The 15,415-nt window shown below is 47.0% G+C and overlaps 1 protein-coding gene across 1 annotated transcript in view; it reads left to right on the top strand.

Moving 5' to 3' along the window:
• LOC138029907 (glycogenin-1-like) overlaps positions 1-15,415 on the top strand; it is a 33,472-nt gene that overhangs the window by 2,233 nt on the left and 15,824 nt on the right. The window contains exons 2-4 of the mRNA XM_068877757.1: positions 3,100-3,188; positions 3,938-4,103; positions 4,801-5,141. Of these exons, the coding sequence (XP_068733858.1) occupies positions 3,107-3,188; positions 3,938-4,103; positions 4,801-5,141 (589 nt within the window). The 5' untranslated portion in view covers positions 3,100-3,106. The remainder of the gene's footprint in view (positions 1-3,099; positions 3,189-3,937; positions 4,104-4,800; positions 5,142-15,415) is intronic.

Below are 15,415 nucleotides of genomic sequence, written 5' to 3' on the forward strand. Positions count from 1 at the left end.
CAATCTTAAGCGGATCGTTATTTTACAAAAACGAGCGATAAAGATAATGAGCAGCTCCAATTATGATGCTCATACAGATCCCATTTTTAAGGAACTCTACTTTCTTAAATTACAACACATTTACTTGTTTCACTTAGGTCAATTTATGTATTCTTTTTTGCAATCTTCCTTCAAATTTGACACTCTATTTTCATTGAAAAATCGTACCCATACATGTAGCTGTAACACCAGGCACGCACTTTCTTTTTGCTTACCATATTGCAGAACAAATATACGTCGATTTTCTGTTTTCTTTCAAGGCCCAAAGTTTTTAAATAATCTAAGTTCAGATATCACTAGTTCTTCATCTCTTGCAACCTTCAAAAATAAGCTAAAACAATACTTTATTGCAAAATATTCAATCGAGAACAAAAATTGATGTTTATCCGGCCAGTATATATATTACTTATTATCAGAAACCCATAAGGGTTGAAACGTGTAACGCGCGTTCACAGCTTCCGAATATTCAGTGCGAACTGATTGGTTGAATGTTTCAGTGCTAAGTACCATATTTGGAAACCCCTCGCTCTTGTTGTTCCAAATATGGTACTTAGCAAATTGAATACTCAGAAGCTTGTTTCCCAGCACACAAGGGGCCTTTACACGTTTCAACCCTTATGGGTTTCTGTTATTGTATAGAATGAATTGGCTGTCGACCTCCTGCATGCCTCTTGCTGTTTTGTTATGATCTCTCTTCCCCGGTACTCCTCCTTGTTATCATTGGTGAGGAAACCTAATTTCATATAAGCCCCGTGGTTTCATTTAGGTTTGCTCGCCACTTTTTCTTTTTATCTTGTAAACTTGTATTTTTATAATGGATGTAGTGTAGCAAAATAAATAAATGAAATGAGATGATCTATGGTCATGGAAAGCTTCAATATCAGCGAGGCCATGGTTGATGTGATACGATCACTGTACAAACAATCACGATCTCAAGTTAAGACAGGCCACACAGCAAGCGAATTGTTTAAACCATGCAACAGTTGGCGTCGGTAAAGGATGTTTGTTGTCAACCTGTTTCTTGAGCAAATTACTGAAACGCTGGAAGAACGTAAAGCTGGGATAAAAATTGGAGGAAGAGTCATCAATAACCTCAGGTTTGCTGACGATATCTATGTACTGACAGAGACTGAAGAAGACTTAGACAATTTAATGAGAAACTAACACCACAGCAGTTGTTATATGGCATGGAAATCAGTGCCAAGAAGAGCAAATTAATGGTCACAGGCAAAACAACAGTAAACATTAGTCAGCCTATAAAAATAGGAGACAATGTAAGACACTGGAACAAGTTGACAATTTTAAATACATCGGAAGCACCTTGACTGAAGATGTGAATGGGAAAAAAGAAATCAAGATGAGAATAGTAGCAGTCGGAACGTCGGCGCTGGCTGAGTTTACTCCTTTTTGGAAGAACAGAAACATTTCCGTGAAGACAAAAAATTCATCTTCTAAGATCAGTAGTGTGGTCAACAGAAACACAGAAAAGAAAATAAATGCTTTCGAATTTAAATGCTATGTAGGAGGATGATCCTCCTACATAGCATTTGAATTCGAGAGCATTTATTTTCTTTTCTGTGCTGGATCTTAGGAGCACAGAACAAATGAGAGTATCGCCAAAAAAATAGTGGATAGTTAACTGGGAACCATGGGACACTGCTTTCAGTGATTAAGCAGAAAAAACGCAGATGGTTTGGACATATCATTGGACACCAACTAAGATACAGCTACAAATGGAAAACATGATCGTGCATGGAAGAGCTCCCATGCAACAAAAGAGGAAAGGGAAGACCTAGGAAGCCATGGTTGACCAATATAACAGAATGCGGGACTGGCCTTGCAATCATCGAAGCTGTCAGAAGGTCACAGTGCCGAAGGGAGTGGAAGAAACTACTCTGGTCTCTGAGAGTGCACCTACGGCCGCCTTAGGCTATGGAGAATAATGATGATGAAAAAGCTCCGAGGTCATGGTGCTCGGTCCGTGCGCCATGACCGAGGGCCAAATATTTTCCCGTCCGGCCCAACCTAAACTCAGTCAATAAGCATTTTATCTTATGGCTCTTTACACTATTTATGAGCACTCAGAAGATGAAGTTCGGACAAAATAAAAAACAAAAATTAATATGCACAGGAAATTTATCTAATATGTTGTTTGCATTTCCTTTTCTGGCTGTAAATTACTTGGATGTTTAAAAGTGACGAAATCCCCTAAATTGCATCGCACGGAGCATTACATGTTCCTAGTAGGGCCGTAGGGCTTTTTCCGGCCCTGCTCGCGCTAATGCGTACGGCCCTCATACGGGCAAATTCCCAATAGTTTTGCAATGAATGAGCGCACGGAGCCGTACGGGCCATATGATAAAAGCCTTTATTTAATTTGTACTCTAAAGAAAAAGGGGCATTGCCTGATTTCTTTTGCAAACAAGCGAGTTATTAGCAAAAATTTAAGTCCTGAGATGGTTTTCCTTGCGTGAAAATTATGCGGGCGCTGATCTCATTGGTTAAAAAGCTAACCATTGGCAAACTTCATGTTTGGGTGAGGAGTGTGGGCTCATTTCCATCAAAAAGCGGATAGTAATCGAGACTACACTTTGATAAGTGCATACTTGCCTCCTTTTTCGGTGTTTTTGTTGTTGTTGTTGTTGTTGTTTACGCAGCTCAATATCGTCTACTCCATTATATCGGACTGGACGCATTAAGTTCACTATTCGCCTTTGCAACAATATTTAATTTAATTTAATTTAATAGCAAGTTACCAGTTATAACAAAAGTTGGTCACGGTAAACTAAGGTTGTTCGGGCATCATAGAGACGGAGGTTCGATGAAAACTATCGTTCGAGTCGAGGTGGCTGTTAAATTCAATATCATCTCAGGCCTCGATTGTCATGGGTAGACATATTGTGCCTACGTTTGGCATATTGTAAGTGTTTGTGCTGAAAATTGCACTGATGTGCAAACACGCCCTTGTGTCTAAGCGTATAGGTCTCTGTCGTTCGTTCGTTTCCATACACCTGACCAAGTAGGGATCAATTAAGTTATCTCTTGTTCATTTCATTGCAGATTGAAGATGAAATATCATAGGTTATCCTGCCGAGCTTTGCTGGTATTTACTGTTGCTCTTTCGGTCCTGCTGTGGTCGTTTTTGCAAGGTTGGTGAGCCTGTGAAGGTCCGCGAAATAATAGATAATAAATTTTAAAAACCACACAGCCGGATTTCGATATATTCAAATTTATTCTAATACAAAAGGCGTTATCATGAGGATCCAGGAAAATAACTTATACAAATCATTACTTTATTCCCCATTGTCTCAAAGTCATGTTTATTGTTTGAAGTTGAATTCTAATACATCGAAATTGGTCTCTTCTAGACCCTCCAACTTGGAAACCTTGAAATTCGTTGTCCACAATAGACCAATTTCGAATTCGATATATTAAAATTCTCTCTTAGATTTAAGTCATCATCTCGAGGCTCCGGGAAAAACTCCTACAAGCTCTTAAATTATTCCCGAGAGCCTCGAGGTCATCTTAATCAAGTTGTTGGAACTTGAATTTTAATATGTCGAAATTGGTCTTTTCCTTTCTCCGCTGTACAAGGTATCTACTTAACTGAATGCCGTGTAACGATCTATGCATTACGTTGGATCAACACAGACAGTGATAAGCATAAACACACCGCTGTTCGAACAGATCAAACAACGTTCACGAAGGCATTCTCTTCAAAATGGAACTACGGTGGGCCGAACCTAGCACGATTAGCGCTCAAACTAGAAAGCAGACGCAGACAGCTGTTTCGAACAGTGGTGTGTTTATGCTTGTCACTGTCTGTCTTGATCCAACGTAATGCATAGATCGTTGCACGCGGCATTGCAGTCTTTAGCGTTAAATGTTTACTCTACAGTTAACTTCAACTTATCCCCCCACAAAAACCTGGAAGCGTTTGTATTTGTGGCCACGGATGACAAGTACGCCGAGCGAGCCCTGGTATCTGCTTTTTCTCTCAAAGAAGTTAAAACCTCCAAACCAATAGTCCTGATTTGCTCTCCAAGTGTAGCCTCTGTTTCAAGGTGAGGTTATTTAAATACCCTATCCCGTGATCACACTGAAACAAATTAATGTCGACCTGAATCCATTTAAACTAGTCCATGCAGAGAGTAATGAGGCAGCCGGTTGTAACTCTATTGGCCTTCTGATGTTGCAGATTCAGGAAACAGCTATTACAACGGCTCTTGGGATCGGCTAAGAAAACGACGAATCCAATCTTACCGAAGTTCAAACCGTAAACACGAAGTAAATAGAGGTACTTGGTTTCTAGGGCTACTAGATGCATCGTTCCTGTTGTTGGTTTAATTGTTTCTTTCTTTTTTTTTTTTTCTTCTGAGTATCAAATCGACGATGTATACTTCCTGCTAAAAGGAACGCACGCGGAAGTCTATAACAGAGGATGATTGTTTGCCTGGTCAAACGGATAATGAGCCAATCTTAATTTAAACAAATCATATGGAATTAAACTTGAGCTGGTACAAATTTTGTGAACTTTTGTTGTCTGAACTGGCTCGGTGTATGCTACAAGCACTGCTTAGTCAAGAATCGTCAACTATACTTTCGTAGGCAATTGCGGCCGAGAACCTGTAGGAAAAGAGAATTCGATGGCAATATTGGTCAAAATTGACCCTGGATTGACCAGGAAGGCTGGTTCAAGTCCTTAACTTATTTTGCCATTCCTGCAAAATATTAAACGATGCAGTTTATCTTTTTCCACAGATTTCGAGATCACGGCGTATTCTCTGATGTTGTTATTCGTCCTGAGTTGACTGCACCACAAAATGCACAGAACCCGAATCTTTTGTTAAGACCTAGTTTAACAAGAACGTTCACTAAGCTCAACATTTGGACTCTTACATCTTACAACAAGATAGTATACCTGGACTCGGATACTTTGGTTCTGAGAAATATTGATGATTTATTTGAGCGCGAGGAGCTGTCGGCTGCTTCAGAGGACTTATGGCCGGATGTTTTCAATAGCGGCGTGTTGGTGGTGAGGCCTTCCAGAGAGACGTTTAGGCGTCTAATAAAACGGGCACAGTCTGAGCCCAGCTGGGATGGTATGTAGCATAAAACAGTTTTCAATTGAGTGTCAAAACTAATTACGCAATCGCTTTGGTTAATGTTTTGGTTTGCTTCCTGACTGGATCACGCGCGAACTAGATTTAGGGAGGAGTGTGGTGTAGCAATTTTCATGATGGCGTCACTTTACTACTTCGTTTAGCATTAAATAACACAGGGTGAAGTAGATTCGGTGACCAGCGGTCAGGGTCAGGGTTAGGGATTTAGTGGGAATTGTCGTTATTGCGGGCGCAGAAATCTACTTCACCCGTGTGTTATCTAATGCTGGCCTTTCACTGCAAATACCAGAATCCATGTTATCATATGGCCCGTACGGCGCCGCGTGCGCATTCACTGCAAAACTATTAAGAAACTCCCTGTATGGGCCGATTTACACGGTACGCTCCTTGTCGCATGCGACAAGCTTACGACAGGCATACAACTCGTTTACGATTGTCGTCTAAGTCAGAGAAAATGTCGCAGCATATTAAAACATATTTTAAAACGTTTCGACAATCGTAAGTCATGTCGTAGGCCTGTCGTAAGCTTGTAGCATGCGCCAAAATAGCACCGTGTAAATCGTCCCTATGAGGGTCGTACGCATTAGCGCGAGCGGGGCCAGAAAAAGCCGTACGACCCTCTTAGGAAAATATACAGCTCCGTGCGTTACGATTTTAGGGGATTTCGTCGTGTCTAAACACATAAGGTAATTTACAAGCAGAAATGTATCACACACATTTTCTACGCAAATTTGTAGCTTTTTTGTCCCAACTGCATCCGCTGAGTGACCATGAGTAGTATTATAGGGGAATACGAGCCACTTTTGAATGGAGCGTTCTGATTGGTCGAGAGCAAATTTTAATGAGATGCATCGGCTTCTGATTGGTGGATATTTTTAGGTCCGCCATTATCACGTGCACACGTGAACAGGATTGGTTGAGACGGTGGGGTCAAAGTCCATGTGACGTCATAACCGGGGGAGTCCAACAGAAAGTATGTTTGGAATGTGGAGCAAGATCCGGGGGGAACATCAAGACAAACTAGTGATTTGTTTTTTCTCGAATCATGAACGGTTTAATCAAACAAAAAACTTAATGTACAAACGGGAACGTGTGAGGAGACCTGGTGTCTAACCTCGTCCCTTGAATAAACAATGGTGTAGGAATCCAGAACCTACTACCCTACTAAAAAGTTTAAAAAAGCTAAACAACATAAAATCATAATGGATGGGTCGTCCATGGCGTGCGTCTTGGCTAACGGATGCAGATACATGGCTCGAAACATAAAGACATAAAAACCATCCCAGTAGGAAGGACAACGCAAAGGAACGGGTGTGGTACCTATTTGGCAAAGACCTTCCTTATGTTTGGCAAATGCATCGGAGGCACACGTCAACTCCCGAACAAGTTTCTTCGGACGTTGTCCAGATCTGGCGATGGATGGGTGCTCTGGGGGAAGTATCTGTTCCCCACCACGATGAGGCTGGTCCGGCAGTGAGGACATTTCCAATCCTTTCTTTGCTGTTGGTTCATGTAGCCGTATTGGCTCGCCAGGAACGCATAGAGGCACCGGTCGTGCATTCGTTGTTTGCAGCAGAACATGCGCATGGGTGTGGACCGGTGTCGTAGTTTGCGCAGGGCGCCCAGGTGGCGACAAATGGCTGCAAACGTCAGATGCTCCAGCTTGTGGGGCTCTGTGAGATGGTATTCGAAGCAGATGACACATTGGTTCTCTGCTTCGAATTGTTTCTGTATTTCGGCTTGTCGTTCTCGTTGCTCGGCTTTCTTCCGCTCGAGTTGTTGCTTCTTCCTGAGGAGTTCCTCCCGGTTCTCCAGATAGAACGCATGGATTCGCGTTAGTCTGTCTCTGGCCCTTCTGGCTTGCAAGCGCGTGAGTGGTGGCATATTTACGGAGCATCACAAACAGAATGAAGGTGTTTAGGATCGCGCGCTCTTATAAGAGACCCTCATGGGTCATGTGATAGGTCAGGTGACTTAGGAGAGGGGGGATGGGGGGGTACCCCTCCAGGAAAGGTCTCTTCTTGAAAACGAGGTCCAGAGAGGTCTATAAGAATCGAAGCGTTGGAAGGATCGTCATTCTTGTTCTTCATGGGCGATTGTTTGTCTGTTCCTGGCGATATGCGACGAGCTGAAAGAGAAGAAAGAGATTCACGATTGATGATGTCCGTGATGCATGTGGTCATTGGTCACGGACGACGAAACAACAACACCAACGCTGTTCCGACAATGGGTTTTACGGGTCCCCTATTTAACATCTCGACTCGGCAGAAAGATAAAGACAAGGAGGTGGACGATGTGGAGATGAAAGCAGCGATCCGTTGGGCGGAGAAGGCCAAACCGACCGGGCAGTTCCTCGATGTCGAGGATACCACCGATTTCCCCTGTGTCATCTGTGGCGAAGAGGACTTTGGGCTCCAATGTGATAACAATGTGATGACGTTTCTCGAGAAGGTCAATAAGATCTTACCTGGAGGCATCCAAGGCGCCAGGATCAAACCGGACCTTTTGGTGGAGATGGGATGTTGCTGTCAAACCTTACACGTGGGCTGTGTGTTGACGTGGTGGCTGACCCGAAGCCATTGGACCTGTCCTCATTGTCGGGAGGTGTACCTGGAGGGTAACAAGAATCAGAATTACCCGCGGTACGACGAGCGTCAGGACATCATTGTCCAACAAGTCTACGACGCCGTGACCCGGACCATCTGGAATCTGAACACAGATCCTTCGGACGACGAGTTTGAGGACGACGACGACAGGTTTGAGTTTGCCGATCTGTCGGATGACGATTTAACCACACTAGAGGGACTGTTGGGACGTTGACATTTTGTTTGTTTTTTAGTGAGGTGGAACATTTGATGGAGAGGGAGATCGCTCATCAGAGTGAACGTTTTCTTCGTTGGTGGGAGTCTCGTTTTCCTCACCGTCAAGTCACGGAATGGTTGCGTGCCAGAAAAGAGACACAATTGTATTATTATCGAAAGTACCTTGGTGATCGTTCGTTTACTCGTGTAAGTTAAGTTAAGAGGAACACTCAATGTGAATTAAAAAACATGTTTTATTTTTCATTGGCGGTTACATTTGTGTTCTTTAAGGAAATAGTTCAACTTGGGTAGAGGGAACGTCTTCCAATGGGCAGGGCGTAACGGGGTCCTGGGTGTCTGACTGGCTAGCATTCTTTGCGTGCGTTCGTGATTGATGTAACGCGTGTCGTGAGACAAGAGTCGCTGAGACCGCATCCATTGGACGAAATGGTAGCATTCGACTTGAGGGCAATGTAATTGTAAGGGATGCTGATGTCGTCCGCACGACCCGACGGAGAGACGGGGTAGATCGTCGAATTTGGGACATCCCCATCGTTCCAAGTCTAGATGAGGAATCTGCCAGGTATCGAGCCATTGACCTTCCATGCCTCCTTTGTGAGCCACGAGGGTCCGTTGTGGGGTCTTGAATTGTTGGTAGAGACGACGGACATCGACCAGGAGTTCACTGGCTACATGATAGCCTTGTCTGGGATAGTAGGGAAGACCATGGACGTACTTGGAAACGTAATGAGCGGTACGTTGATCTTTGGCAGAGAGATGGGGCCATCCCACACAAGGTTTGTAGTGGATGGATCCATAATGAGTCCCAGTATGGTCGCAGTATCCCAGTTCTCTAGGTAAGATCTGCCGCCCACTACAGAAATATTCCAAATCCAGGACGAAGCACACCTCATCAAAGGGGTGTGTCGTCTTCGGAGGAGGATTCGGAGGAGGATTCGGCGGAGGACCAGTAGTCTTTGGTGCGCCACCCTCGTTTGGACCACCAATGGTTGCGCACGTCTGGGTCGGGGTCGTCAGCATCGTCGAAGATGTATTTGCAGTCTGAGCACCAATTAGCATCCGGTTTCCAGGTCTTCAAGGCTGACAAAGGGAGTCGATTCTTTTCGTACTGACAAGACTTGCACAAGTAACGATCCAGGAGAGCGTCTATACGTTTGAGGAGTCGTAAGGTGATGGGATCGTCGTCTTCTGTTTGCGTGGCTGCTGCCTGAGACATACTGTGACAAATGGAGAGAGCGGAAAGGAGCTTCGATTTTTTATGAGAGTGTCCACGTGGGAGACACGTGAAGATCAAGCACGAGAGGAACACGTGTGACGGGTTATAAAGGACAGTGTCGTGCAAGTCAGGATCTCATTGAACACCATGAGTACGTCGTGGGAATACGGAGGTGTGTCTCCCGCTAGGTATCCTAGTTTTGGTAAAAAACCGTCCAAACGAGGTAAGAAGAAAGACGATGTCGTTCGTGAAGCAGCTCAACCGCCTACCAAAATTTACAAGGAAGCGCGTGAGAAAGCGGCCGCCAAACGAAAAGAGGAGACTAAGAAGAAGAAGGACGAGGAATTGAACCAAGCGGCTCGTGAGTTGGATGCTCTGTTAGCCTCTGTGCCACCCGAGTTGCCTTCTTACGAACAGGTGATGGCCACGATGCCCCTCGAACAGAATGCAGATCCGCCGTTCGTGGTATCCTTGGCTGAAGGCAGGGTGCACCATGACGTGCCTTTTGATCCTGTCCTACACGGTCCTGAACCACCCTGTACGACTCCTGAACCACCACCACCACCACCGGTGGTGTCACCCTCGTCGTCCCGATCCTCGCCGCCGCCTCCATTGACAGGTCCGAAGGACGTGCTGTGCCCGTTTCATGCCACCCCGTTGACAGGCGGTTTGACCAAGAATGGGGCTCCGTACCTGTACTGCCGAGATCACGATGGGGTATGTCCTTTGTTTGTGATGGGTGCCGATCGAATCCAGACTTGGATCGATGCCATCGAGGCGCAGCTGCATGAGGATGTCCGACGAGGACCCTGGCATTGCTACCATCAGGAGAAGGCGCGTTTGTCGCGGACGGTGAAACCAGACTCGCCCAACAAGGATCGTTTCTTCTTAGCCTGTCGGCAAGAGGAATCGTGTAAGTTTTTCCAATGGGTAGATCTGGCCTGGGGCAAGACGATTCTCAAGAGGCGTGCCGAGGGCTACGATCACGATACGGTCCAACGGATCTCTCGGGAAGAACAGGAGAAGTGGCAGAAGCACCGTGAAGAGCAAGAGAGGAAGCTCATTTTCGGACCGTTGCCGGATCATGCGTACCTCAAGAAGAGGATGGAGAAACGGGAGGAAGAATGGTGCAGACGATTGGAACAGACCCGTCCCATCACACCCGGATTGCTGAAATCTTGTTTTTTTGATTTGAATTTTGATCAGATTCGTATCGATTCTGGAGTGTATAAAAGTCAGCCGATGTGAAAATGTTTGAATAAAAGTACATGTGATGATGATGATGATGATGATGTCGTGTGCTCAATTGGGTCGTCGGGTGGTGAGGGTGGGACTCGAACAAATCGTACGTCTGCCTTATCGCGAGTACGGACGACGTCTCCGTTGGTCGATCTTGACCTGGGTGTGTCGAGAACTCATGACCTGTCTCGAAGGAGACGATCAATGGGACGGATTACCCACCCAAGAACCCCTGGATGCCATAGCCACGTTCGCCGCTTTGAAACGCAAGGACGACTATAAATGGCCTCATTTTGTCGTGTATCTGACCTGGTTGACGCGAACTCTGGGACCCGAGAGAGCGTACGCGACGTGGCAGACGTTGGAACAACGGTACCTGAAAGAGCTGCCTAGTCTCTTGGAGTTGACCGTCCGACTCCTTCTCACCAAGACATGCCGAAGCGGAAGAACCGCCGCCGTGCTTCCGGCGTCACCGCCTACACGGACCCCGGCACGCCCGGCGCCTTAGGTGGCGTGGCTCGCTATGCCAAAGCCCAAGGGTTGTCCTTGAAAGAAGCCCGAGACGAATTGCAAGGGGAATTGGCCTACACGTTACATCGTCCGGTTCGTCGACGTTTTCAGACGTCCCCCGTGTTGGTGTTCCACAAAGACGATCAATGGCAAGCCGATCTGGTGGAGATGCAACCTCTCAAGAAATGGAATGGAGGAAATCGATACCTCTTGACGGTCATCGACGTCTTGTCCAAGTACGCCTGGGCCGTTCCCGTCAAGAACAAGACCGGGGTGGCCGTGACAGAAGCCTTTGAGAAGATTCTGCGACAGAGTGGACGGAAACCGTTGCGTTTACAGACGGATGCCGGAAAAGAATTTTACAATGCTCCGTTCAGAACCATGTTGGAACAAGAAGGCATTCATCATTTTTCGACGCATGGGGATGCCAAAGCTTCCATCGTCGAACGTTTTAATCGTACGTTAAAACAACGCATGTATCGTTATTTCACGGCGCGTAATACGCGAGTGTATGTCAAGGTGTTGCCCCAACTCCTCGACGGGTACAATGGGAGTCGGCATCGGAGTATCGGGATGGCACCGCGCGACGTGACGGAGAAGAACGAAGGCGCGGTGTGGTCCACGTTGTACGGCAAACGCCTGAAACGGCGTCCTCGTCCCAAACTCAAAGTGGGCGATCGTGTGCGACTCAGCAAGAAACATCGCCCGTTCAAGAAAGGGTATCTGCCGGGTTGGACCGAAGAAGTGTTTGTCGTACAACGCGTGGTACCCGGACCCGTGGTCACGTATAAACTGAAAGAATGGGATGGCACGCCTCTCGAAGGTAGTTTCTACGAAGAAGACGTTCAGAAAGTGACTGTGCCCGACGAAGCTTTGTTCCGCGTGGAAAAGATCTTGCAACGACGCAAGCGACTTGTGAAAGTGCGTTGGTTAGGTTGGCCTGAGAAATACGATAGTTGGGTGCCTCGTTCTGCGTTACGACATGTATAAAAGATACAAAGATACAATAAAGATGTCGTTTTTTTTCGTCATGTCTCATTATGTGACATTGTCGAGTCATGTTCAAAAATCCGAGTTTCCCGATAATGGTCCTTCCGAATTTAAAGTCCGTCTGCCTAGCGATCGTGCTTGGCAACAGGACACGGACCGTTGGGAAGTGGGATTGAGTGGCGTCTCTCTGCCTGACATTCCACCGCCACCACCGCCACCCCCTGTACACCCCGAAAAGATCCTGGTTCATGAGGCGTACCATGGCGTGGGTCATCCGGAGACATGGCATGAGGAAGGATACTTGTGTACGTATTACTATTCCACCACGACAAGGAATTCCGATGGAGAGCTCGTGATCGCGCGGAATGCACGAGGGGTGGTCCTCTTATCGGAGATCACCCCTTCCGAGACGGGTGTGGAATTTATCAAGAAGGTCGTTCATCGAATGCAACAGAAGATCACGACCAGTCTACAAAAAGGGGAGCACCTTCACTTTGAGTTCACGGACACGAGTCAGAGCCCCCCAAAGACGAAGAGATACTATACCATGGCCACCTTGGTATGGAAAGGAGACGATTTGCTTCTGGACAATACGAATGTGTTCATAAGCGGCATCATGTGGAAGTATTTTGGATGGGTCCTTGAACTGGCTTTACATATGGGATGGATCACCACCGACGCTGAATATGTAAACACACCACGGTACTACAAGAAAGGACCCAATCTTCTCATGGAAGCGATCGATAAACACGCCCCGACACCGGATTACACCTTGGAACGTTTTCGTGACGGCTCCGTCTTTCCGTCCTTCCCTAACAAATTCACCTCCGAAACCGGTCCGACGGCTGTGGTCTTAGAGAGTCAGGTCGGGTCAGGTCAAGTCGATGGCCTGTATAACAATGCCCACTTCATGGTGATGGCCAAAACCTTCAATTGGCGTTTTGTCCGTCTGAACGAAGCCTTTGCCAAGTTGAAGAACACTCCCTTGGCTCCCTTGGCAAAGCAACCGGTCGAACGTCCTCTTTTCGTCTACGTCAATTTAGTGGAAAGTCAATGGTTGGAGGAGTCGTACGACCAACTGTTGCGCACCGTCCCCTATAAAAGCGGGGGTGCCTGGTGGGAACCACCACAGGTGCATTACCATCGCCTACGCGGATCTAAGATCGAAACGGTCCACGTTCGTGTCAAGGAAATCGACGGGCGTCCCGTGGCCTTTCCTAAAGACAAAACAAGTACGCTCTGTCTCCATTTTCGTCGTCGTCGTCATGAATCGGATCGTCGTACTCAGCGATCCTTCGAAAGAGTTTCCGAATAATACACCGAATGCCTTCAAAGTACGTTTGCCCAGGGTCGTTCACTTTGATGGAGAATGGGAGGTCGCGTTGGCCTCCATCTCTATGCCTAATGAGGGGATGGATCTCCGGAGCTACTTGTCATCGGACGAGGTGATAAGCACTAACTATCATATGAAGGATTCGGGAACCAATCCCGAAACCATAACCTTGAAGTCAAGTCAAGTGACGAAGACGGCGCTTATCGAACGCAATGCCGTCATTGTCGATGGTGTCGGGTTCATGAAGGAAGTCGTTCAGGAACTCAACCGACAGATGGTACTGGAGTTAATCAAGGCGAAGATGGAGTATGTGGAAGATAGTCAACGCCCTACCTTCCGATGGGAGGGTGAGACTATGATCATGGAGAGGAAGAAGGTGGCCGACGTGGGGTCCCTGAGCCATGGTAAAATGACCTTCTGCATTGATATCGACTTGGCCCAGAAGATGGGATGGATCGAGCAAAGGATTTGGAAGGTTCTACTGAGTTCACTGAAAATCTGGGTCTTGGGTGTTAATCTGGAGATGAACTTTCACGAAAAAGACCAGAAGAGACTCTATCGACAATTGGTCACCGAATTACCCAAAAACGCTGATTGGACCCCTAATTACTGGCAGGTGAAGGATAACAAGTTGTGTCTGAGTCAGACCGTAGAGTGGCGATTCCTACACTTGAATCACTCATTCAATCGAATGTCCACTCAACCATCGCGTACCATGCTCGTCTACTCGGATGTAGTGAATAGTAATATTGTCGGTGACTCAGAGCATCAGTTGGTCCGGGAAGTGCATTACACCCAGGATGGTTCGGGTGTCATCTACTTCGAGCCCACCCACATTCAATGGATGTCTATGCGCCGTGCAGAATTGGATGTGATCGAGGTCAGTGTGGGTGAGAGTACTGGAGAACTGGCCCGTTTCGCTCCTGGAGGGAGAACCATCGTCACCTTTCAGTTCCGTAAGAAAACATCGTAGAACTAGCGTGACCTTTCAGTTCCGGAGGAGACCACGGTACGTATAAAAACGACGTGACACTGTCGGGAGGTCATCATCCTCATCATGCGTGGGGGTAGTCTGACACGGTATCATCCTCCGTACCAGCGTGGAGATGGTGCCACCGAAGAGTTGATCAAAATTGCCTCGCCCGTCTTGATGAACGCCATGCAAACGGGACTTCAAGCGGCGGCGAGTGGTCGTTCGTTCAACGAAGTCGGAGGTGTGGTGGGAAACTCGTTGAAACGTGGTTTGAAACGAAAAACGGGCGATTTGGCGAAAGTGGGTGGACGGTATGCCTATAAAAAAGCCAAACGAAGTGTGGCGTCCATCTTTAGACGATGAATCGCCGACCGATGGTCGTCCATTCGCGGTTGCGTCGACAACGCGCCTACCGTCGACGTCAGTCTGCCCCTACTACTATAAAAGGCAGGAACCCCGTTCAGTACGGTGGTTGGTTGATCCCGCACCTACCGAGAACACGACGACCTCGACGTAGAAGAAGAAGACGACGACGATGAGTCTGGAACTGTTTACCATGCCGTCGACGGACATCACGGTCGATTCGTACCGGATGATCCCGTACAGTGCCGCCATGACGGGTATCGTGCCCATCACCTTCACCGTTCCCGGTTTGGACGAATTTATCGATTTGGGACGTAGTTTTTTCGAAATCGAATTGAAACTGAATTCGGCGTCGACCAACGGTATCGTGATCGATGCCAACAGTGCCTCGGATGCCAACAACACCAAGTTTGTGTACGTCACCAACAATCTGGCCCACGGTCTCTTCAAGCAGATCAATCTACGACTGGGTGGTGTCTTGATGAGCGAACAGACCGATACGTACATGTACAAGGCTTTCATCGAGACCCTCTTGAATTACAGTCGAGATGAAGGCGATACGTTGTTGGCCCCTCAAGGTTGGGTGAATTACCTGAACGTGGAGGAACAATTGGAGGCCGCGGGAGGCGACGACGACATTTCCACCACCGCCGGATGGTTGCACAATAATAGGAATGCTTTGAAGACGGCCACCAAACTGTTTTACGGCAACAACAAAGCCACCATGATCATGTATCCTCATCTGGCCGCCATGCGAACAGGACGTTTGTTGGTCCCTCGCGTAGAAATGGTGATGGAACTCTTTTG

Source organism: Montipora capricornis, chromosome 13 (assembly GCF_036669925.1).
Source record: "Montipora capricornis isolate CH-2021 chromosome 13, ASM3666992v2, whole genome shotgun sequence".
Classification (NCBI taxonomy): Eukaryota; Metazoa; Cnidaria; class Anthozoa; order Scleractinia; family Acroporidae; genus Montipora; species Montipora capricornis.